The sequence below is a fragment of the Gadus macrocephalus genome, chromosome 15 (genome assembly GCF_031168955.1).
Source record: "Gadus macrocephalus chromosome 15, ASM3116895v1".
Classification (NCBI taxonomy): Eukaryota; Metazoa; Chordata; class Actinopteri; order Gadiformes; family Gadidae; genus Gadus; species Gadus macrocephalus.
Genome location: NC_082396.1, coordinates 589,009 through 613,812, shown reverse-complemented (window position 1 = coordinate 613,812; position 24,804 = coordinate 589,009). Strand labels below are relative to the sequence as shown.

The 24,804-nt window shown below is 49.5% G+C and overlaps 2 protein-coding genes across 5 annotated transcripts; both read left to right on the top strand.

Moving 5' to 3' along the window:
• Window positions 1-1,166: 1,166 nt before the first annotated feature.
• On the top strand, window positions 1,167-10,928 carry sufu (suppressor of fused homolog (Drosophila)). 2 transcript variants are annotated; one of them, XM_060073147.1, is made up of 12 exons: window positions 1,167-1,662; window positions 1,950-2,084; window positions 2,888-3,024; window positions 4,442-4,584; window positions 4,830-4,915; window positions 5,050-5,122; window positions 6,635-6,788; window positions 7,073-7,175; window positions 7,714-7,848; window positions 8,995-9,133; window positions 9,516-9,584; window positions 9,800-10,928. In XM_060073147.1, the coding sequence occupies exons 1-12, from the start codon at window positions 1,514-1,516 to the stop codon at window positions 9,887-9,889; spliced, it is 1,413 nt and encodes a 470-aa protein (XP_059929130.1). In that variant the 5' UTR covers window positions 1,167-1,513; the 3' UTR covers window positions 9,890-10,928. The 2 variants fall into 2 exon arrangements, with proteins under 2 accessions (XP_059929130.1, XP_059929129.1); XM_060073146.1 differs by having other exon boundaries at window positions 1,169-1,662; window positions 6,632-6,788.
• Window positions 10,929-11,802: 874 nt separating this feature from the next.
• On the top strand, window positions 11,803-21,700 carry LOC132473151 (E3 ubiquitin-protein ligase TRIM8-like). 3 transcript variants are annotated; one of them, XM_060073143.1, is made up of 7 exons: window positions 11,803-12,298; window positions 12,828-13,436; window positions 18,971-19,066; window positions 19,502-19,735; window positions 20,489-20,520; window positions 20,609-20,724; window positions 20,877-21,700. In XM_060073143.1, the coding sequence occupies exons 2-7, from the start codon at window positions 12,867-12,869 to the stop codon at window positions 21,584-21,586; spliced, it is 1,758 nt and encodes a 585-aa protein (XP_059929126.1). In that variant the 5' UTR covers window positions 11,803-12,298; window positions 12,828-12,866; the 3' UTR covers window positions 21,587-21,700. The 3 variants fall into 3 exon arrangements, with proteins under 3 accessions (XP_059929126.1, XP_059929125.1, XP_059929124.1); XM_060073142.1 differs by having other exon boundaries at window positions 11,803-12,683; XM_060073141.1 differs by having other exon boundaries at window positions 11,803-13,436.
• Window positions 21,701-24,804: the final 3,104 nt, after the last annotated feature.

Genomic DNA, 24,804 nt, shown 5'->3' with positions numbered 1-24,804 from the left:
TACGTGTATATTAACATCTATCTGTCTCTGATTCTATTGTGTGGTAGTTGTAATAAAAAAATGTTTTACATCAAACCCTTTATTCATTAACAGATAACAGTATAACTTGAAGAACTGCAAAGTCCATTTGTGATAAAGTGTGAAGATGGAAAAGCTTGATGTGCTGATGTTGAGAGCATTTCTTAGTAAAGAATATAAGAAGTATCTACTTTGTTTCTGTTCCTTATTTCACCACTACGCTCCAAATGATCCCTCTTTGATTAGGTTTCCTGTCCAATCATTCATCATCTCATCATCTAATGTATATTAGCAATCCAAAAATAGGTGTCTAGCTCCACTCGGACGAACAGCTTTACTTATAGAACAGACACCTACACAACAATTTGTTTCAGAGCTGCTCAAGGCAAAGACTCCAGGCCTAGCACCAATTTGTGGCAGTAAAAAGGTGGAGATCAGGCCAGAGATAAAAGAGATGCCACATGTGGTGCATGGATTCACAGATGAATGTGAATAGTTTAGACATAGGGCTTTACATAGGAAAAGGCTCATAGGCAATGTACTACTATAAACAAAGCTTAGGGGATTGCTAGATCATTTAGAAAGACTGTTGGCGTTATGGTGCAATGAATAAGTAAGAAAAGAATGAGAGTTAATGCTGTGGCCTAAGCCACAGCTTTATTTAAACTTTGCCCACACCAAAACCTATATGCTAAAAAGAGCTTCAATGTATTACGTAATTTCATGGCATTGTTCCATTTAAAGAAAGAGGCCATCACATACTGATAACGATTTATTGTAACAATAGAAACGTATCAACCTCCACACATTTTTTTCCTTATGATAAAAATGAGTATTATGCCCTGACGTTTTGTTCTCCTTTATAAAGGCTGCATGTAATCTCCAACTCCCAACCATTTATTGGGGTTTCAACTAAACCCAAACAAAGGGTGATGTTTGTACAAATCATTCATTGTGCACAAATCACAAGGGGAAGAAAGTGTGCCTAGATAATATGATTCCCCCTGCATAAGTAGTCTTAATTATTTTGCTGTTCACACACATCAGACACAATGATCAAAATATACACTGATTGGATATGAAGTAGGGCTACAAAGTTTTAGTGCATGGATTTTACATTCTGAATAAATGCGTAATTGACAGTTTACCAACCAGATATTACAACTCTGTAATACTTATTATATAATCTATATGTAGCTTCATAATAAAAACGAACCGATCATTGGATATACGATCGGTCGCTCAATGATATGGTGTCTTACGTTTGACCAGTTGTTAGCATTTTGCCAGAGCTGCGGAGCAACAGTCTATGGCCCCGTGAAGCGGAGCGGAGCTTTCCGAAGACATTTCTCACTCCTAGTTTGCATGGTGAAGCAGTTGTTATCAAGTAATGCGCATTGGTTTGGCGGAGCCACTACAATTTGTACGGGAGAAAAGATAGTGCACTTTACTACTGTTTTCTTAAAGACTGACCACTTATTTCCGAGGCTGTAGCATGGACGAAGTACGGCCTACCACTGGTGCCCAAGCCCACGGGCTTGCGTCAATCTTTCCCCCTGGATTACAAGCCATTTACGGGGAATGCCGGCGTCTCTACCCCGAACAAGCCAACCCGCTCCAGGTTACAGCTATTGTAAAGTATTGGTAGGTGTCCTGCCATACTAATGTATACATGTTTAATACAATTCGAAGAAGTTATATGCACTACTTTTACCAAGCAAACATTTCACAATCTTCAAAAGTAAAGGCAAAACGCCACTTTGTTTACGTAAAGTTTAGTTTTCAACGTAACTCATTCACGTCTCCTTACGTTCACATTTATCAAACCATGTTAAGTTCAATTTCCTACACATTGACCTGTATCGTGAGATGTCTAAAAAAACGTTTAGTGATAAATAATTCAACATAAATGTGCCTTGTTGTTCTTACAGGTTGGGAGGTCCCGACCCCTTGGACTACATCAGCATGTACAGGAACATAGGGAACCAACCCCAGGATATCCAGGAGCATTGGCACTATGTCAGCTTCGGACTAAGTGATCTGTATGGGGACAATAGAGTTCACGAGTAAGTTTGGTTATGGCCATGACCCTAAAGGAAGTACGGGATGGGTTATCATTATAATATATATACTATATAGAATGATCATGTTTGTCCCAAGGGTTGTTTATGTTGTGTACTGAATAACACATGCCCTTCTTCATGCAAATTCATACATATACAAACATTCTTTGAGTGGATTTGGTTAACTAACTAAAGGTACATCCATCTATCTATCCATCTTCAAGTGTGTAAGTGCGTAGGAAAGGCAAAACCTCCCACATATCCTTCACTTGGTCATAGCGTTTGTAAGTGTCTTGCATTGCTCACAGTTCTCCATGAGTGTATTTTGTTACAGAACAGCTTAAATAGTAATAACCTATTTTAGCACAGTTCGGGTTAAGGCCTAAGCCTTATTGTTTCATTTGACAAGAAGCCCATTGTCAATCCTCTACCATGTTCCAATATAGCGGGCTGTACGTGTAGATGAATGCGCAGGGTTTTGGGGTTACGGCAACAAGGGAAATAATCTGTATGTGGTCTTGATGAGTCAGGCAGCCACCTCCTACATCGTTTTTGGGTGTTTTCTTTCTGATCTCTTTGTGCACAGTGTAAACTTTGAGAAGCACTACACTGAATGTATAACTCTCATCCTATCCCAATGCATATTTCTTTGATTAAGCTACAAATTCTGAAATTGTAACTTAATTATTCTTTTGTGCGCGTGGTTTGCCATTGGCACTGTTGTAAGCTGCTCTTTTTTGATAATTGTACTTCTGATTTATTGAATCGCTTTGAATGAATAACAACAAGTGTGTTTGCTTATTCAGATTCACAGGTTCGGATGGACCCAGTGGGTTTGGCTTTGAGCTGACTTTTCGCCTGAAACGGGAAGTGGGAGAAACAGCGCCACCTACCTGGCCGGCTGAACTCATGCAGGGCCTGGCTCGCTACGTCTTCCAGTCTGGTATGAGAGCACATGTTTGAAACCATATAAATCGGGACCGTGTTACCTTCCGTGAACTTGGCGGTTGGTCTCCCCACGTGCCATGTTCGCTCTGACGGGTTTGCTGTGTATTCAGATGAGCTTATTGCTCAGGTATTCTTTGTATTCTATTGGATTTGATGCAAATTCAGTGAATTCAGCTCCATGTCATTAAGGAGCCGGGGTTAGGCGTCTTGCCCAAGGATGGCTACATGACGACTGAGGACATGGGGATCAAATGCAGTGGCTCTTATCACTGAAGAATATGTTTGTTTTTGCAATCAAAAAGTCTTGTGAAGCCCTTCTTGCCATGCAGAAATTCTATACACAGTACCTCTAAACCGACCAGAGGCAACCTTCGTTCTAGTTTAATTGATAACTTCTCTCCCAGATTTATGATTTCCATTAGTTAATCTCACTGTTGTTAATAAATGATTTTGTCTTAAAGTACAAGGCATTCCCATACTGACCTGGGGGCCATCATTCAAGATGTGTCAAACAGGGTGTGTTTGGTTCAGTTTTTCATCAGTTTATAATCATAATTCCTGCAGTCATTGTTGGTTGAGGCGGATTCACCAGAGTGGGTGGTAGTAAAAGGTTTCAGCTTCAAGCTAGACTCTTGTCAAACTGTTGAAAAACGATTGTGGGCTTTGGATACCAGAACTCATAAAATGTTTCAAGCCAAAATTAGTATACAGGTCTAAAATAGATCTTTTGAAAGTAAAAGCCCATTGTGTTTCCTCTATGCTGCTTTGGGCCCTCACGGAAATGCTTCTTTCCCTGCACCCGCTCCATAAATGTTTCAACGCATGACCAAAAAAAAAAAAAAGGGATATTGTTGATGTGAGTCATGGTCGTGATTAACGAATATGTTTGTGGGAAACCCCTTAGAAAACCATACATACGCCCCTCTAGACGCCTGTTGGGTAAACATTAATAGGTGGTTTGGGAGGGAGAGGGGTATTTATTAAGCAGGGAGGCAGAGAAGGCGATCCCCAGCCCCCCACTCTGCCCGATGCGCCCCAGCTGGTGTCCATTTGAACGTGGGTGGGCTGGCCCCTCCACGCTTCACCCCCTCCTTGGCCCGCAGTTATTTCTTTTTTATATTTGGATGGATCACAGGTTACCCCCCCACCCCCCCACTCGACTGGTTCTGTTTTCACACACTTCCTTTTCGTCTCCTTTCTCCTGCGTGCTGCGTCTTTCTAAGAGTTTCACTCTGTCTGAGGAAACCGCCTCTGCAGCGTTGGTTAGCTGTTGGGCTAATGCTCGCAGAAACTAGTTAGTCCCTTTTAGACCCACTCTCCTAAAGGTGTGCCCCATAAGCCCATCGTTTAACACATTTCACCTATTATTAAAAAAGTATTTTGTAAGTAAGTCTTTGTCCTCCCTTCAACAGAAAACACGTTTTGCAGCGGCGACCACGTGTCGTGGCACAGTCCGCTCGACAACAGCGAGTCTCGTATCCAACACATGCTGCTGACCGAGGACCCCCAGATACAACCTGTCCAAACCCCCTTCGGCACAGTCAGCTTCCTCCAGGTAATGGAGAAATCGAGCCCCAGGCTTCGACGTTGGCCTGTTCCATAGAATGATAATATTATCTAACAATACTTGAAGCTTAAGTAGGTCCTTCAAATCAGTCCCTGCAGTTTACTTTCACTAATACTTTCACCAAAAATGTAAATGAATCCTCCTTTTTGTTTATCACAATGAGGAGGTTGCCCATCTGAGGCTAAAGATACATGAGGATCCTGTTCATCTTGTGTGTGTGCGGTCGGCTGTAGATCGTGGGTGTTTGTACCGAGGAGCTGCAGGCAGCCCAGCAGTGGAACGGCCAGGGCATTTTAGAGTTACTGCGTGGCGTTCACATGTGAGTATAGGTAGAATACATACACACACAACCCATTTAAGTTGAATTAAATCACCTAAAGTGTGTGCTCACACACAGCGATTCACTTCTTGACTCTGGGTTTACCCGGGCTGATGTGTTCCTCCTTTGTTCAGGGCCGGTGGTCCGTGGCTGATCACAGACATGCGAAGAGGGGAGACCATTTTTGACATTGATCCACACCTACAAGTAAGGCTTCCTTAAGTACTTCTGGCTCCGCTGAGCGTGTTGACTCCCATTGATAGGAGGAGAGACGGAGCTGTTACGTTTAAGACCAATGGTAAGTGTTTGTGTACAAAGGCCTGTCAAGAGTAAAACTATAAGGACCTAAATGTTTACGTTGGTTTACACACATGCACATCGAAAATGTATAGACTACAAAGGCTGTATAACTCTTACCTCCCCAAGCTCAAATGAATCCCAAGTATCACACAAAACCACTCAAAATGTCATCAGTGAAATACAGTTGGAACCTGTCCCCCACCTCCATCTCCATTATAAACAGGACGCTCTGGTCTCAGCCGTGGTCATAGCGAACCCCCCCTTCTTCCAAAGGGTGCCCCATGTTCCTGGCTCAAACTAGGATTACATATGATGGGTATACTACTCAATGGACTCAATGTCTGCCTGTATAACTTTGTCTTACCTCCCCATCGTGCTACAAATAAATCTGAAACTATCCCATGAGCCATCACGCCGTTCTGGAACGCATGGGCCTGCTGAGCTAGTGTTGAGGGTTGCGTTGTGTGTTGAGGGTTGCGTTGTGTGTTGAGGGTTGTGTGTTGAGGGTTGTGTGTTGATGGTTGTGTGTTTAGGGTTGCGTTGTGTGTTGAGGGTTGAGGGTTGCGTTGTGTGTTGAGGGTTGTGTGTTGAGGGTTGCGTTGTGTGTTTAGGGTTGCGTTGTGTGTTGAGGGTTGTGTGTTTAGGGTTGCGTTGTGTGTTGTGGGTTGCGTTGTGTGTTGTGTGTTAAGGGTTGCGTTGTGTGTTGAGGGTTGCGTTGTGTGTTGTGTGTTGAAGGTTGCGTTGTGTGTTGAGGGTTGCGTTGTGTGTTTAGGGTTGCGTTGTGTGTTGAGGGTTGTGTTGTGTGTTTAGGGTTGCGTTGTGTGTTTAGGGTTGCGTTGTGTGTTGTGTGTTGAAGGTTGCGTTGTGTGTTGAGGGTTGCGTTGTGTGTTGTGTGTTTAGGGTTGCGTTGTGTGTTGTGTGTTGAGGGTTGCGTTGTGTGTTGTGTGTTGAAGGTTGCGTTGTGTGTTGTGTGTTGAAGGTTGCGTTGTGTGTTGAGGGTTGCGTTGTGTGTTGTGTGTTGAAGGTTGCGTTGTGTGTTGAGGGTTGCGTTGTGTGTTGTGTGTTTAGGGTTGCGTTGTGTGTTGTGTGTTGAGGGTTGCGTTGTGTGTTGTGTGTTGAAGGTTGCGTTGTGTGTTGTGTGTTGAAGGTTGCGTTGTGTGTTGAGGGTTGCGTTGTGTGTTGTGTGTTGAAGGTTGCGTTGTGTGTTGAGGGTTGCGTTGTGTGTTGTGTGTTTAGGGTTGCGTTGTGTGTTGAGGGTTGTGTTGTGTGTTTGGGGTTGCGTTGTGTGTTGTGTGTTGAGGTTGCGTTGTGTGTTGTGTGTTTAGGGTTGCGTTGTGTGTTGAGGGTTGTGTTGTGTGTTTAGGGTTGCGTTGTGTGTTGTGTGTTGAGGGTTGCGTTGTGTGTTGCTCCTCCAAGCAGGAGAGAGTGGACCAGGGCATCGAGACGGAGGGCTCCAACCTGAGCGGCGTCAGCGCCAAGTGTGTGTGGGACGACCTGAGCCGGCCCCCGGAGGACGAAGAGGACACCCGGTCCATCTGCATCGGGGCCCAGCCGCGCAGGCTCTCGGACAAAGGTAGGACCGCAGCAGAGAGCCGGAGCAGGGCCGGCCCGCTGGGGTCTGAGCCACAGAGACGGGTTCTGGGTCCACACACTCTGTCTGTAGGAAGCCTGGAGCGAGAGGCCTTACCCCCTACCTGCTCCTTGATCGCATGCTTGGTTTTGTGGACAAACCCCCGAGCTCTTCCTCTTTGCGGACAAGACATCAGTCTTCTAAAGGACTAGTGATGTGCACGTTTGAGCCTCCAGGAGACGTGTCCAAAACTGTTTCTGAGGTCTGTGTGTGTGTTTGCGTTACAGACACCGAGCAGATCAGGGAGGTCTTGAGGAAGGGCCTGGAATTCAACACCAAGGCGGCGCTGCCCCCCATCAGCGCCCAGAGACACGGCCACGAGAGACCCCAGTGAGTGGCCGCCCTCCCTGGGTGCACCTCTGCACCTCTGCTCCTCCCCTGACGACTACGCCTCCCGCTAGCCGGCCGAGCCAGGGCCTTTCAGCCTGTTGAGCGCCGTAGCAAGGCTGCAGCTGGGGCCAGGGATCAGCGGGGTCCTCTGCAGAGTCAGGACAGCACAGGGGCCACCTCCATACGCAGGGATCAGGGCCTAAGAGCTTCCCAAACATTTGCTTTTTGAAAAGAAGGGTTAGGGTTGGGGACAAAAAATCCCATAAGGGTCTGCAAATTGTTCTGATTAATCAATAGAAACATTGGTTAAAAACAACCCAATATCCCCTTAAAAGGGCTGCAAGGATGATAAGACAGCGGCCCGGGTTCGTCAGGGATGATACCGTCGATACCTCAGCGCATTCTGCTCACTAGAAGTTGAAGGGTTGCTTTGTCATCTCCAGCTATCTGCACTCAAACAGCAGCTCCTGAATGGTTCCTCCAGCCCCTTCAGTCCGTCCTTCATCTCCTTCCCCCCTCTCCCCGTGTCTGTCCTCAGGAGCAGGAAGGACAGTCTGGAGAGCGAGAGCTCGGCCGCCATCGTGCCCCACGAGCTGGTGCGCACCCGGCAGCTGGAGAGCGTCCACCTCAAGTTCAACCAGGAGTCGGGCACCCTGCTGCCACTCTGCCTCAGGTCAGACCCCGCGGACTCAGGACACGCACCGTGCACACGCACCGTGCACACGCACCGTGCACACGCACCGTGCACACGCACCGTCCCCTGTCTCCCTCTGTCCCTCCCTCGCTCTCTGAGATATGTCATGGGTTTGCACCACTAAACACCTCCCCATGTTCTTTTTTTCTTGCCGCCTCTTTCTCTCTCTCACTATTTAATATAACAATTCATCCCAAGGCCTAATTACAGATAATTGTCAGAATGAAGCAGATTTGGGACAAACCTTTTCTGTTTACTAAGACGTCCACCCCAGAACGATATTCACATTCAATGACTCTCTCTGTTTGTGTCTCTCTTTTGCACACTGTTTATATCACATTGCATCCCAAAGTATAATAAGCGTTATCGTCACAAACACCCGCATATTTGGCACGTTTGCGACAAACCTATCATCAATACGTCTTTGGTAAGCACTCTATGTCCATAAAAGGCTATATAAAATATTGATACATAGACTCTTCCACAGAAACAAGGGAACTGTGACACTTGATTTACGTCCTAAGATGGAAAATCATATCTCAGTTGTTCTGGTGCTTTCTGAGAAATGGATCTACCGAGCAAACATAATATAGAAAGCATAATCTACCAGAAAATGTGGAAGGGGTCTTTGAAAGGGGGGGTTTATTAGTTAGGTGTTTTCAACACTGACCCTTGCCAGCGCAAAACCAACATATATATCTTTATAATATTGACATTGGTTGCAAACACATAACTCATAGATCCTGACCTACTTTCTTCAAGAGCTGTCGTGAAGAGTGAAAACGACATGTGTTGCCCTACCTGCCGTACAAAGGGACCATTTACAATAACAGGATCAATCTTTCAGTTCAAAGTCTGAATTTATTTTCCTATCTGACTAGTGAAGTTCACCAGTGAAGTTGGTTGTTATTTTCTTTTTGTCATGTCAGAAGAGGGAATCTCCCTGCTTGCTTCTTAAAGGTTTTAGTTTCGTTCTGAGTAGAGGATTTTGACCCTTGACCTTATATAATGTAGGGTTGTACAGACTTGACATTTATAGTCCCAAGTCATAGTAATAATCCAAAACAATAAAAATAATTCTAATCATAAAGCCTGTGGGATTGATTGACTGCTGATGTGCTCCAGGGGCCGGCTGCTCCACGGGAGACACTTCACCTACAAGAGCATCAACGGGGACACGGCCATCACCTTCGTCTCCACGGGCGTGGAGGGGGCCTTCGCCACTGAGGAGCATCCCTATGCAGCCCACGGCCCCTGGCTCCAGGTACCCCACCCCCAACCCTCGTCTGGGCCTGGAGGGAGGCAGGCCGCCACACCAGGATAATCCTCCTCCCCTTTCCCCAGCTGCAGTTCTACCTGGCTTAGATAGCCACAGCCTAGCTGAGCCTATGTAGCGTCAAAGCTAGGTTTCACCTGGCATCTCAGTGGGCCCGGGCAGCAGAGATAAGGATAAGATTGGGACCTGATTGAGGGTAGAGGCTGTTGTCCTTGTAGGACCCTTCCTTACACCACCAAGCACCGCAGGATCCACCTCCAGCTCCATATCTCCATTAGCTGTTTAATAACACAACAGAAGCAACCGTCGCCCCACTGCACTGTGTGACGCGCTCCTCGTCTGACTGATGTCTCCCCGTGGCTCCTCTCAGATCCTGCTGACGGAGGAGTTTGTGGAGCAGATGCTCGGAGACTTGCAGGAGCTCAACACTCGTGAAGAGGTGGGTGAAATGGGGTTGCTCCCACGTGGGAAATGGAAGGCAACAATACGTTGTAGCATGCTAGACGGGTACCCTGTTGCACCCCTGAAGAGACGCTGAATATATGAAGGACCTAGAAAAGAAACCAATGGTGTTGGTTTCCCTTTCGTTTCAGCCTTTTTTATGGCTCGACTTTTCAACTACTAAACATTTCTGTTCCCTTTCGCCCCCTACAGACTAAGCTGCCGAAGGAGTACAGTTGGCCGGAGAAGAAGCTGAAGATCTCCGTGTTGCCAGACTCTGTGTTTGATAATCCGCTCCAGTGAGACCAGGCCCTGCACACGCACACACCCAACACAGACCCTCACCCACCCACTCCTCTCTGTCCATCGCTTGGGCCCTCCTCTCCTCATGTCCCTCCAGGCCTGTAACCGCGAGCACGCCCGACCCAGGGGCCTGACGCAAAACACCCTCACAACATGGCGTGTTCGCTGGGATTCTATTGGACGACCAGAGACGGCTTCTCTGAGCCAATCCCTGGCTGGGACTGGACTTGAGGACGGCTCCGGTGGGGTGGTGGGGGGTGGGGTGGGCTTTCACAGTTCAGACGGCAGATCTGAAGACTTTGAAGTCGCGCAGTGGCTCTCCTGACTCTCGCCTTCGGCCTCATGACTCCTTCTGGCTGCGGGGCACGGCTGTGTCTATCTGGCGTTAGCTGCTTAAACCCACAACCTGCCGACCCACGAGGTTTAGGCTGGGCGATCTGGCTACAGTGAGACAGGGATGTGTGTCTCAACCATTCACCGGTAAGGTGGTCGGTCGACTCAGGCGGCTAGACGACAACGCTAACAGAAATCAGCCCGCGGACCTGAAGGCACACGCAGAAAAGGATTAAGCAGTGTAAGCATCCTCAACAGACAACCCTGGTGCAGCCCTGAAGAGACCGTTGTTACATTAATGACATTGGCCAATCCAAGGGCAGACAAGTCAACGTTCTCTCTATTTTATTCAGTGTTCTTTACAATTACGTTTGAATTTGTATGGGTTGAATTTTCAAATGCTGGACATTTCCGTTTCGTTGTCTTTATGGTCATACCAAAGAGAAAGCAGCTGCCACTTATTGTCAATGCATTTAAACAATACATTTGCTGCAATGTTTTTTACAGACTTTATAATCATGTATTTTTCCATCACAGAACTTATCAACAAATGTTACATTTTATTTTCTTCTCGGCTACATCACAAGTGCACAAACTCCTAACTTGTTTTTTCTTTTGCATTATTGTTACAAGACATTTCTTCCGCAAAATGTTTGAATGAGTCGTATTTGTTTGTGTATGTTTAATTTAATTGTAAGATAATTCATAATTTCATAACACACATATGCAAGCTGATTCTGCAGATTGCATTTGATTGGTGGAACACTGTTAACTTCCTGCAGAACTCTATATACCCCATCACTCAATATTCCCTAAGGCTCAATAAGTGTAATGCTGTTCAGTTTTTACTCTTCCATGTATTACATCCAGTGGCTGGAAAAGTGTTCTCTGCAATAATAGCCTTCAACACAAGGACCGGATTAATGCTAAAGAAGTTCTTCAGTGCCTGTAGTTGACCGTGAGCTATTTAGACTGTCGACTCTCCCTAATTGTTTCAAAAGAAAGGCTACTGTAATCTTTGGTTTCCTGATCCTGTCAATACATTCCGGGTGAACTCCTAGTGAAGAGACTGTTATTACATAGTTCTAGTACAAAAATGTGCGTGTTTTTTTTTAACAACATATGGGGGGGGGGGGGGGGGGGTTCAATCATTATTTTTTTCTACAGTCTCATTTCACTGAACTTTCTACATGTTTGTATGTAATCCCAAGTGCATTAAGATATTTACACAATAAAGATACAAGATTTTCTTGGAAACCTTCATTCTTGTCTCCGAATTGTGTTTTATGACAATGTGTGTGGGATCTGTATTGATGTATGTATTGCAAACACTTCGCAGCATTTCAAGCATTAGCCAAGGTATACATTGGATAAAATGAATGCCAGCCTTTAAGTGGGGTTTATTTAATATACTAATGCATTCACACAGTGGGCTGAAAGGGACAAAGGGGGACGGATCATAATTACATACACCGGTCATTTGCAATTTCCCCGGTAGAGTTTGCTCTCATCGTTCCCTTGCCCGTCCCTCTCGGACTCCTCCCCCTTTAGCTAGCCACTCTGACGGGTCACGTGGTCACGTTATCCGAGGCAGGGGCAGTCAGTGTGTGTGTGTGTGTGTGTATGTGTATATGCGTGTGTGTGTGTGTGTGTGTGTGTGTGTGTGTGTGTGTGTGTGTGTGTGTGTGTGTGTGTGTGTGTGTGTGTGTGTGTGTGTGTGTGTGTGTGTGTGTGTGTGTGTGTGTGTGTGTGTGTGTGTGTGTGTGTGTGAGAGAGAGAGAGAGAGAGAGAGAGAGAGAGAGAGAGAGAGAGCTCAAGGCTCGCGAGTTGTGTTTCTACGTCGCCCTAACCTATAAATACAGTCGAGGAATTCAAGGGGAATCACGGCTGCCTAACCAACACCGAAAAGGGGATTTAATTATACATTAGTGAACTACCGGATAGCCCGCTGAAAACGCGAGGGCTGGGAGGTTTCTCCTATTTAAGGCTGACGGCGAAGCGCTGAGATATCTGTTCGCGGACTATGCTACTATAGGTGCACCGGAGGCTGCGGACGACATGGAGAATAAATAGTTGGTAACGTTGCTTTTTATTCACAAAAACAAATGTCAAGTGGCTGATAACAAAGCCCGGATGTGTTATTAACCACGGTCCACGGTGTAATCGCAGCGTAATCGCTATGTAGGTGATGAGATATCGAGTGTGTACGCCAGTGTTATCCCGGAGCAAGTTGTCGCTTGGTTTTTAAATGAACCCCTCGTAGGAATGAGTCTCGCTTAATGCCTCGCCTTTGATTTTTTAAAACGGGATGAATTTGTGATCAGTGACCCGCCTCCACCACCACTTTTGGTTAATCGCGAAACACAGTCCGAATCAATTACCCAGGAGGAATTTCCGTCACCTGTCTTCACGGCAGAAAGCTTCCTGTAGGAAAAAAAACAAAACTCATGCGAGGTGCAAGGTAAACGCACAGCCAAGCATTCGTTGTGTATGGCTTATCCACTACAGAATGGACAAATCAAAGTCCGCGCATAACAACGTTTAATAGCATTTGTCCCCCTTATAATTAGGCGAACTATCCACGTTTTTTGTTTTTTTTACCCAGACACAGGACAGGCTATCCTTTTGAATCAAATCCCGCATCATGGATGAGGACTGGAAAAACTGCTTCGAGGAAGAACTTTTGTGTCCCATTTGCCTCAACGTATTCGACGAGCCCATTCAACTGCCGTGCAAGCACAACTTCTGCCATGGCTGCATATCGGAGGCCTGGGCGAAGGACGCGGCGGCCGTGCGCTGCCCCGAGTGCAACCACGACTACAGCCAGAAGCCCGCGCTCGAGAAGAACATCAAACTCGCCAACATCGTGGAGCGGTTCAACGCGCTGAACACGGAGAAAGCCCCCGTAATTCTCCACTGTATCCTCTGTCGGAGAGGCCCCCCGCTCCCGGTACAGAAGGTCTGCCTCCGCTGCAAGGAGCCGTGCTGCCAGTCGCACATCCAAACCCACCTGCAGCAGCCCTGCCCCGGCCCGGGGCACCTGTTGGTGGACGTGGAGGAGCTCCGGGCGTGGAGCTGCCCCCGCCACGAGGAGTACAGGCTGTTCCACTGCGAGGACGAGCAGGTGGCCGTGTGTCAGTTCTGCTGTATCTCCCACTGCGCGGGCCAGAGGCACTCTGTCTGCGACGTGGACACGCAGCGCACGCACATGCAGGTAAATACTAGCTCTCTGAGGAGCCCGCCGGTCAACACACGCACACACGCGCACACGCACACACACACACACACACACACACACACACACACACACACACACACACACATACCCCCTTTTAAATCCTATATACTCCTACAGGCCCACTCCTCGCTCCAGCAGTCTAGTTATTGCTTGCTGTTCATCAGGTTTTGTATTTTAATGGTGAGAGGCAGAGAGTACTCTTCTTGTCTCCAGCCCCCCCCCCCCCCCCCCCCCCTGATCTAACTGATCTGAGAGGACTGGACAGTTGAAAGGCCGGCTGGATGGGCCACACACACACACACACACACACACACACACACACACACACACACACACACACACACACACACACACACACACACACACTCCATACTGGAGTTCAGGCCTGTGTGTTGTGTGCTTGCCTGCGGATGTGTCCCATGATGCAATCTGCAGCCACAGGAAATACAGACTAGTTAGTTCCCATCAGGCTTTCATCACTGCGGCCTCTGGATTCATCAATGGGGAAAGGTACAGCACTGTATGAACACACTGTGGCTCAAGATCCTGTCCTAAGATAACCCACTTCTGATTGGCTGATTATCAATGACATGGGGATCATTGGACCAGTTGGGATTATTATAAATTTACTTAATGCTAAAAATAAAGAAATCGGTGCACGTATCATTCACTATCACAGAATACTTATTTCGTTTTAAACCTTTCATTCTGGTGATGTGAGTATAAGAAAGAAGGTTTGAACTTTGCGGGTCGGTGAGGGGCGAGCGGGAGGAGCGGCGGGATTGGACAGGCTAGGTGGTTTGTACGAGGCATCAGGTGAATAATAATGAGCCAGAGAGAGAGCGCGCCTAGCACAGCCGGCCTTGGGAGAAAGAGGAAGAATGTTTCTCACACACCGCAAGGCTGCTCTCAGCGTTCACCGAGAGAGGGAGAGAGGGGGGGAGAGACGCATACAGAGAGTTGCTACGTTATTACATGCATACTACCACTATTGTGGAGGTAAGTGGGAAAGGTGTAAGGCAAGCCACCCACACGATGCCGTTCCGTATACCTTCTCGTCCATCTGCCGCGTTGCCATGACGACAGAGTTGTGATGATATTAACGTTTCGCTATGGAATGTTATGGATGCGTGTAATATTTTGTGTCGGCTGTGCGGACCTCCACCCTGGTCTTTATTCCAACCCTTGCCCCAGTTCAGAGCTATTATTGGGACAAAAGATGTCTGTTCAGCCCTTTCTACACAGCTGGTCTTCACACACACACACACACACACACACACACACACACACACACACATGCACGCACACGCACACACCTGTGTTCTTTCACAACTGGCTGTTTGCTGGTTAACAGGAGTCATACAGGAGTCGGGCTTCCAAAGGAGAAGGCTCTTCTTCCACCTTCACAACCCCCCACTTGGTGCATTACAGGGGGTCCGCTGTTTCTTAAGTGTGTTCTTATTAAAAGCCCCCCCCCATCCGCCAGCACTGCCTTGTAACTCTAAAGCCATTGTGGAGTATGATGTCAGGTATTTTCTGTTTTACTTCGTCTGTGCAAATTGTCCTATTCTAATATTGAATTCACATGCTTGTTTTGCATTTAATCTTGAGTCAAGTCAAATGTATTTGTATGGCCTGCAGTTACAGTTTCAGAGGGCTTCACAGGCCACTGTCGTACGACATTTACAACCTCTAACCCCAGGCCACCGAAGGCCAAGGAAAGTCATCCCAAAACAAACCCAAACCGGAAGGGGGGAACCCTGAGATGGAACCAGAAGCTCCTTGTCCATTCCAGGACGGCTAGAAGTGCAAAAGATGCCAATGGGCAGAGATATAAAGGCAGTAAAAATGAATAACCTATTGCTTTTAAAAAAACATCGGACATCGGTTTTTCAACAGCAGTCGCAGGGCAAAGTTCCCTTATCTCTTCTTGCTGTGAGGACTCGCACTCCTGGGAACCAGCGCGCTCAGTTTTACGGAAAGAATTTGAATTCCCCAGGAGGTGATGTGATAAACACAGAATGAAAGCACAATCTTACCAAGCTCATAACTTAGCAGTTGGCTTTGGCTCTTTGCCTCCAAGGGGACGGGGGAAGCAGAGCTGCGCTGTGGGCGCTGAAACCCATAAGAGGAGGTACCGCAGGCAATAAACCAATCTCAGGCAAACTGATGAGGAGGGCTGACTTCCCACGCAGCCTCACCTTCCCATCGTCTCCGAGCACGGCCGGCCAGGAAGTGGTGTCCGGTGGAAGGCCTGCTGCGCTATCGACTGCTCCCAGCGACGCTCCGACTGTGAGTCAGTTCCCCAGAAATGCAGAGGGCAGGCCGATGACATCAGACGTGGGGAATAGTTTGTGGGTTGATTGTGAAAGAGCCTCTGTGTCCATTGAGCCCGGGGCTCTTCATTTAAACATGAGCATCCTGCGCGACCCGGGGGTGTCCAGATACCTGATGGCCCCGCGGTGGGGGCGCAGTGACCACTGGGGGGTTTCATCTTGATAAAGGTAGGCTTTCACGCTGCCAGGGGAGATCAGCAAACAGAATGTTCCCAATGTTTGCCTCCTGTTATTTCAGGCACATGGGACAAAGGGAGGATTGGAGGGAACGAGGCAAAATAAGCAAGATGGTTTTCTCAGAGGGCCGGGGTCGGGGTGAACCCTGGGGCTACAATGCAAAAGCCAACTTCTTTTTGTATGCATTTTGTCCAGAGGGTATGTTAAACCAGGGTTTCAGGAATGCTAGTTTATAATGGTTTATGAATCATTTGTTTTATACCACGCGTGGTAAGTTCACTTCTAAGTAGAATGCGTTCATAAAGTCTCCAAACATTTTGGGAACACTCCTTAACTAGCTTCCTGGTTGCTCCCAAGTGCAAAATATAAAAGCAATACTTTGTGGGAAATGTTGGCCAGTTTTTTACCATAACTCCCTCACACAAGTGTGTGCTATGAAGATAATGGGGTGTTGTTTGGCTGGGTGGTGGGGTTGTACTAAACAAGGGATGTGTCATGGGCTAAAGGAAGAGGCCTACATTCATTTGACATGTGATATGCATTGACCTCACTTGGAGCCCGGATGAGGCTTGGGAAAGGGGGTCTGGGAAAATCGATATCGATGAATATCAAGTGACCAGAGGGGAGAGGAAGGGTAGAACCAAAAGGAGAGTTCTGGTCTGTGGACGTAAGAAGAGTCGACCCGTCTAAGGATAGTCTAATGTGGAATATAATGTGTCCCTGCCTTCAATTTGTCAATTATTCTCAGTCCTAGCTTGGGTGAATTAGTTTGGAGTGAGTCTAGACAAAGCCGTGTCTGTCAACAGAAGACACAGGGTGCCTATTTATTCTATTTGATAGGGGAAAGGTATTAAACAACATTGTTTGCTTAGTGGCTCATGAAGGAGAACTTCATCTGTATTTCTCGTCCCTGTAGCTGCTGCTGACGGCAGAGATGAGGTCACCGTGGCCTTTGTACAGCGGACGGTGGCGCACACTTCCACCTTTTATAGGAATGGAGCCCGAGCGATTGGACACGCGGTGCCATTGAAAATAAGCACAGAAAATATTGTGTTATTCGGTTTAAGTCACTATATGGTTACAGATACACACGTGGCGTTTAGTCCTAATGGCGTCATTTCCTGAGCAGAGGCGATGGCCGACAGCATTGCGTCAGGGAATGAAACCCCCGATGGCGGCGGGCTGTGAGCGACGCCGGGGCTACGCTAGCTCTGCGGCGGCTATAAACCTGAGGCGTGGGCCCGGCTTTTGAAGCTGATGGAAGGGCCCCCCCCCCCCCCCCCGTGGTTTCACACTCGGCTGAGATTCCAGTAACACAAAGCACATTGTAGTTTCACACGTCTAGGGTGGGACTCTGCCTTTTTCGGTCCTTTTATATTCTATATTTTACCACAGGAACTGAAACTTTAAAAATAATTATTTATGTCTCAGAGCCGCCGTCCCTCGCCGCTGGTCTGACCCCGCTGAGTCTGTGGAGATACACGGTGTAGCAAAGCCTACGGCAGGCGGCGGTGTCTAAAGCGAGGGGTCCTGACTCCTGAAGCCGCTGGTGGTCCTTAGGGCAGCTCTGTGGCAGCCGGGAGAGGCCTGTTGCCGTGGTTCCCCGTCTAGCTGCTCCGCGGACCGCTCCCTAGGAACTGGAGGAATGTCTGCCGGAACCAACTGTTGTGTGTCGATCGATTGTTCTTCCGATCATCTTTTGTTTCTTCCACTTCTTTATCTTAATCCGCTCATGATCGTCTACGTTGCCCGGCTTTTAACGAGGCCTGGTTGCTGCCTCAAGTTGGGTTGTGTTTGTGTGAAAGCGGAGCCTTTTGCCTCACTATTGATTTCCATCAATCGCATTCCCACCCTGGCAAACATTGGGAAAGAGAGACGGATAGATAGCGAGAGAGAGAGAGGGTAGGAGAGAGAGAGGCGGGGGGCAGACCAGTGTTTCGCACACAGACATGACAATCTGTCACTGACACACAGACCAATGCAAACAATGAGAGGGCAGGGCTGGAGGAAGAGAGGGGGCTGAGTTTAGACCTACACACACACACACACACACACACACACACACACACACACACACACACACACACACACACACACACACACACACACACACACACACACACACACAGCCCTCTTTCTTTCCCATGCACACACACACGCATTTTTTTTTTAGCTTTCCCATATAAATACATACGCAGGCGCTTTGTTGCCATGACAGCCTCTTTTCTCTTATTTGGGCATGGTGCCGTTCCCATGCAGAATGAGTTCATTAAAGCCTCTACCTGCCCTCCCTGATCCCTGGGAGCTGTCAGCCTCCAGCGGCAGATTGATCTGCGTCTCCTGCAGTACATGGAGAGGATTACACTCACCGGGCCTTTAGAGCCGAGCCGGCCCGGGGGCTCCCCTTAGACTCAGCTCACACAGGGAGAGAGGGGGGGGGAGAGAGAGAGAGGGAGAGAGGGGGGGAGAGAGGGAGAGAGGGGAGGAGAGGGAGAGAGAGGGGAGGAGAGAGAGAGGGAGAGAGGGGAGGAGAGGGAGAGAGGGGGAGAGGGGGAGAGAGAGGGGAGGAGAGAGAGGGAGGGAGAGAGGGAGAGAGAGGGGGAGAGAGAGGGGAGGGAGAGAGGGGGAGAGAGAGAAAGAGTTGGGCTTGTCCCAACATTTGCTTGATGTTTCATTATCCCCGATGAATTCACAAACCAGAATCGTCCACAGATTTGATTTCTCTCCTTGCGCTGCTGGCTGACCCCCCCCCCCCCCCCCCCCTTGCTGTGGGCTGTTTAGGATTCTGGGAAGGGGTTGCCGTGGTGACGGACGAATGGCGGTCAGTTCAGCACAGGTCACGCCGCGGCCCGGGGTTCAGCAGGGCCTCAGAGTGTGTGTGTGTGTGTGTGTGTGTGTGTGTGTGTGTGTGTGTGTGTGTGTGTGTGTGTGTGTGTGTGTGTGTGTGTGTGTGTGTGTGTGTGTGAGAGTTCTAATGTATTCCTGGGTCGCTCTTAGGGCCGTCTGATGAGGCAGCAGGAGCGACTGGACGGCCGTGTTCAGAACATCGATGAGCAGCTCAGCAAACTGGAGTCGGACAAGACGCTGGTGAAGGTACACACACACACACACACACACACACACACACACACACACACACACACACACACACACACACACACACACACACACACACACACACACCACCATCCCCCCACTCCTATAAAGGAGCTCTCTCATAGCACACTAACGAGCCATTGATTTCCTCATGGTCCAAATTGTGAATCGCATTCACATTCAGTCACATTCAGCTTTTGTACCAAGTTGTGTGTTTGTGGAGCTGCTGCTGCAATGATTCAAACCGACCAAGTTCATCTCTACTGTATGGAAGCATACCTGTGTGTGTGTGTGTGTGTGTGTGTGTGTGTGTGTGTGTGTGTGTGTGTGTGTGTGGGTGTGTGTGTGTGTGTGTGTGTGTGTGTGTGGACATGTGAATTGACCGAATCCCTCCCCCCACACTCCTCTCTCGCCCCCCCCCTCTCTCTCCAGGACGCGGTGAGCGAGCTGAAGGAGCGTGTCAAAGTCCAGTACCGGCGAATGCAGGCGCTGCTGGAGGAGGACCTGAGTGAGACCATGCAGCTGCTGGACAATGCCCACAGCGCGTACCGCCACAAGAACTCCCAGCAGGCCCAGCAGCTCAGAGAGAAGCGGCAGGAGGCGGACAAACTCAAGAGCTCGGCACAGCTGGTCTACCACAAGGCGGAGAACATCAGCTTCATGAAGGTAGGGGGGCCCCCATCCACCGTCCCCCTGCAACCCCTCTCCAACACACACCCTGTTACAGCATGACATCACACACACACACACACACACACACACACACACACACACACACACACACACACCCTGTTACAGCATGACATCAAACACACACACACACACACACACACACACACACACACACACACACACACACACACACACACACCCTGTTACAGCATGACATCACACACACACACACACACACACACACACACCCTGTTACAGCATGACATCAAACACACACACACACACACACACACACACACACACACACACACACACACACACACACACACACACACACACACACACACACACACACACACACACACCCTGTTACAGCATGACATCACACACACACACAGTCACAGGCACAAATTCAAAGGGAGGGAATTTGCGTATCCACAACGCTGGACAAATGAATTGCAAATGATTTGTTGATTTGCAGAGTTGTGGAACGATAACATAATGAAGTTAAGCCGATGGATTTAGGTGTGAGTGTGTGGTGACACATACCGGCAGGCAGACACACCCAGACGTTTCAAACCCAGACAGAAGTCAACGGTTTTGTCGTCATTTCTGTCCTTGTTCTCTGCTGCCTGAGGTCGTTTTCTTCACACGCAAGGAAAGTTCACGCACTGATTGAATCTTTTAGCTGATTTATGTATGTTCAAATATCATGAAGTCTCATCTCTGGTCCTCCTCTGCTTCCAGAACACGAAGCCGTACCAGCTGTTAATGGACAGGTGAGCGCTTCTGTTGTGGTCGACCTGTGAGCGACTTCTTTAAGGGACCCGTTCTCCCTGCTTATTGACTGTGTGTGTCCGGCGGCAGGTCAGCGTGGTACCTGGACAGCGCCCTGCCCCCCCAGAGAGTGGGCCAGCTCAACTCCCACCTGCTGCTCTCTGAGATCACCAAGAGGGAGCACAGCCTGCGGAAGGTGCTCAGCGGTGAGGAGAAGAACGTTGAGCGTTCATTTCATATCGACTCTATTTTGGTTTTCATACCTTTACCCTTTGGCCACATGTGGTGGAATTTGAAGGAGTGTTTTTCCCCCTTTTTTGTCCTCTGCTCTAACCCGTGCTCCCTCCACCTCTCCCAGAACCGGTGAGCGGTTCGTCCGTTCTGCAGTGCGTCTCGTCCCCGAGGGGCGGGGCCTCCTCCTCCTCCTCCTCCTCCTCCCTGGAGAAGAGGAAGCACGCGTTGACCTTCCCCGAGGGCCAGCACCCGGGCCCCTCCGGCCCCCAGGACCCCCCGCTGGTGGGCTCCGGCGGCAAGAGGGCCTTCCTGGGGGACCCCCCCCACCACCAGGGCCTGCGGGGCCCGTCCACCCTCTACCCCCCCGAGGGCCTGGCCTCCCAGCCCCCCCACCCGGGCCCGGGCCCCAGGGCCCCGGACGGCTCCGCCCAGCAGCAGCAGCAGCACATGGCGGACCTGGGGGCCGCGGCCCACCCGCTGGGCTCCATGTTCCCCCAGGGCCCCTACCCCGGGGGGGCGGGCCCCTACCCCGGGGGGGCGGGCCCCCAGCAGCACAGCGGCCTGCCGCAGTACGGCCGCAAGATCCTGGTGTGCTCCCTGGATAACTGCTGCTGCTCCCGCGTGCCCCCCCCCCGCGGCCGGCCGCCCTACCCGCCGTCGGACCCCTACCCCTGGATGGGCTCTCAGGAGTTCCCCCCCCAGCCCCCCCTGGCCCCCCCCCAGCCCCTGCAGGGTCTCTCCATGCGGGACTGGATGGACACGTCCCAGGCCCCGCGACACCCAGACCTCTACGGGCTGTACGGGCAGAGCGCCAAGCACTACGTCACCAGCTAGGGGGCCGGGCCGCAGGGGGGCCTTCAGGCGTCGCCGCCTCCGTCTCTCTCGGTTATGTTGTCGTCTGCTTCTTCTTCTGGGAGGTGAACCACGTTGTCGTCCTTTCCTTTCCTTCCTTCCTTCCTTCCTACGGTTCTTCCTTCCTCCTCTCCCTCACATCCACGGCGTCCTCTCCCTCACAGCGCCGGCTCCACTCCGAGCGGACCTGGTCTCAAACAACGATCCTTCTGCGTACTTTGGGGGAAACGCGCCAAATCAAGTTCTGGCTTCGGTCCTCTCTTCTGTGTTTGGACATTAGGGGTGCGTCCAGGCTCTGGTGGCCCTGAATATAAACTGTTACAACGGTGTTCCACTACGCTGCCAGCGTGTACGTTCTGAGACTGGGTGGTCTCAGACTGACTTGGTGGTCCGGTCGGCGAGGTACTGGTTAGTCCAACACGTTCAGGTCAACCTAAACCCCAACATTCCCCCCCCGCCTCAAATCATTATAATAACACAGAGAAATGAATTCATTTCTCCCTACGATTATCCATCTTCATGGGTCTGATTTCATTATTATTATTATTATTATTATTATTATTATTTAGTATATGTGGGTGCATTTGATTGGCCTGTAAGTGTTACTGTAAATATGGGCTTTTGAATCCGTTTGAATAGGTACATGTAGAAAAGCAAACAACAACAACAACATATCCTTTGTCCAAGGGCCCGAACACAGCCCCAGAGACGCTCGTGCCTCAAGACACAGCCTACTGTCGGGCTTCTGGAAGTGTCATGCGCTTGATTTCCTGTCAGTAGCTGAAAGCATGCAGGATCTTCCCCAATGCACTCCATGTGACGTACACACGCACACACACACACACACGCGCGCACGCGCGCAATGGACTCCAAACAAAATTGTCAGGTTTTTCGTGACTCTTTTGTACAAGATGATGAGTACACCAAAAAATTAAAATCTAAAACATTAAAATGAGCCGATGGTATTTCATGGTCGTTCTTATCGCTGTGTATATAAAACAATAGGTTACCCAGTGTTGTACTGTTGCAAATGCCATTTGACACGCACGCACGCATGCTTGGAATGTATTGCGTACTCGGGATGTTTGTAATAGGAAAAAGGAGTGTGTGTTTTGTTCATTTGATATTTCTGTCGGGTAAACCACTTCTGTTTACCTCACCACGCCCTGTATCTGATCCGCTATCCGTTCATTATGTAAACACACCAAAAGAGTATATTTCAAGGGATGGTGGCTTCAGTCAGGGACGGTATAGACTCGTACTCGTACTCGTACTGGCTGCTTGAGGAGCAGCTCACCTTATGCCCTCCCCTTCCATATCTGTCCTTCAATATCTGTATAGCACCTCCCTCCCTCTTTTCTCCCCCTGCTCCCTCTCGCTCCTTCAGGGGTATAATTTGCTGGGTCCCAAAGTGGAGGAGGAAGGGGGGGTGGAGGAGGGGGGGGCGGAGGTGGGGGTGGGGGTGGGAGGGATAGCGGTTGGATGATATAAGCAGAGTATGAATGAGGGCCGGGACAGCGCAGTCATCTACTTATCTGTCACTCACACTCCTTTCATTGATCCTCTCCCCCCTTCCCCCCTCGCTGGGGGGGAGGGGGGAGGGGGGTGAGGGGCTGACGGAGGGAGGAGACGAGATGGGGGAGGGTGGGGGTCGGTAAGGGGGGGAGGAGGTGCACAGTTTGAAGGGAGAGATAATAAGAGACATAGTGGAGGAAGGTGGAGCTCATCACATATTTATGGACCTTTTCCACCCAAAAAGATACACAGACGCACACACACACACACACACACACACACACACACACACACACACACACACACACACTCAGCCCACCTCTTTGTTTGGCCCTGTGCTCAAAGAGGTTTCTCTGAAATCGATGAGTGAGAACCATGATTTGCGCTGCACTTTTAACCTGCCAACGGCTTGGAAGGCGTTGAATGCGTGCAAAGCAAAAGACGACGAGAGATGAAGCTGGGATTCAGTTACAGTGGAAAGAGAGGTGGTACGATTCTGCCTCTGTGTTTCCTATCGCATAGTTGGGAGAAGCACATGCAAGCCCCTATTCGAATCGTTTTAACACTGATTCATTCTCCAGACAAAGGAATGAATAGCACTGAATTACCCAGCACAGCAAATCAAAAACACACAACACTAATGCATAATTTAAATTGGTCCAAAAACTCATTATTAATCAGCCTGGAAAGAACTCAGCATGGACTTGGTTATAGACGATATTACAAAAGCCCCTGAATCATTTTTAATTTGTATTTCTGCTTACATTCTGTTCACACGTCCTCGTTTATTTTGGTCCATAATCACACCATGAGGGACAGGGCGTCACCTGAGGACCCAGCAAAGGTTACCCTCGTTAAAGATCCATTGTTATGCTTTATGATAGAGTGAGATGGTCAGGAGGGCATGGGAGATAGGGGGAAGGACATGCAGCAGAGGTCCAAGGGCAGGAGTCGAACCCGGGTCGCTGCGGTCAGGCTGGGCCTTAAGGCTACGCGCTCGGGCCTTAAGGCTACGCGCTCGGGCCTTAAGGCTACGCGCTCGGGCCTTAAGGCTACGCGCTCGGGCCTTAAGGGTACGCGCTCGGGCCTTAAGGGTACGCGCTCGGGCCTTAAGGCTACGCGCTCGAGCCTTACTGCTACGCGCTCGGGCCTTAAGGCTACGCGCTCGGGCCTTAAGGCTACGCGCTCGGGCCTTAAGGCTACGCGCTCGGGCCTTAAGGCTACGCGCTCGGGCCTTAAGGGTACGCGCTCGGGCCTTAAGGCTACACGCTCGGGCCTTAAGGGTACGCGCTCGGGCCTTAAGGCCACGCGCTCGGGCCTTAAGGGTACGCGCTCTGCCCGGTGAACCACCCGGGCGCCCCAGCAGAGGTTCCTCTGCTGTGAGGAGGTTGGTGGGTTCACAGCCTGCAGCCGTCTGGAGCCCCGCCCCCGGCAGAGGGCTCTACCCTGTGCTGCACCGGTGCATGCGTGTCACATCCTGTTGCGAGAGCCAATGTGTGTACAGGTGCCAAGGGAACCATTGTCATCGCCCTGATAGTACACGTTCATCCATTTGTGAGAAGTCAACCGAATGTGTGTGTGTATGTGTGTGAATGTATGTGTGTACGCGTGTGTGTGTGTTTATGTGTGTGTGTGTGTGTGTGTGTGTGTGTGTGTGTGTACGTGTGTGTGAGTGAGAGGTGGAG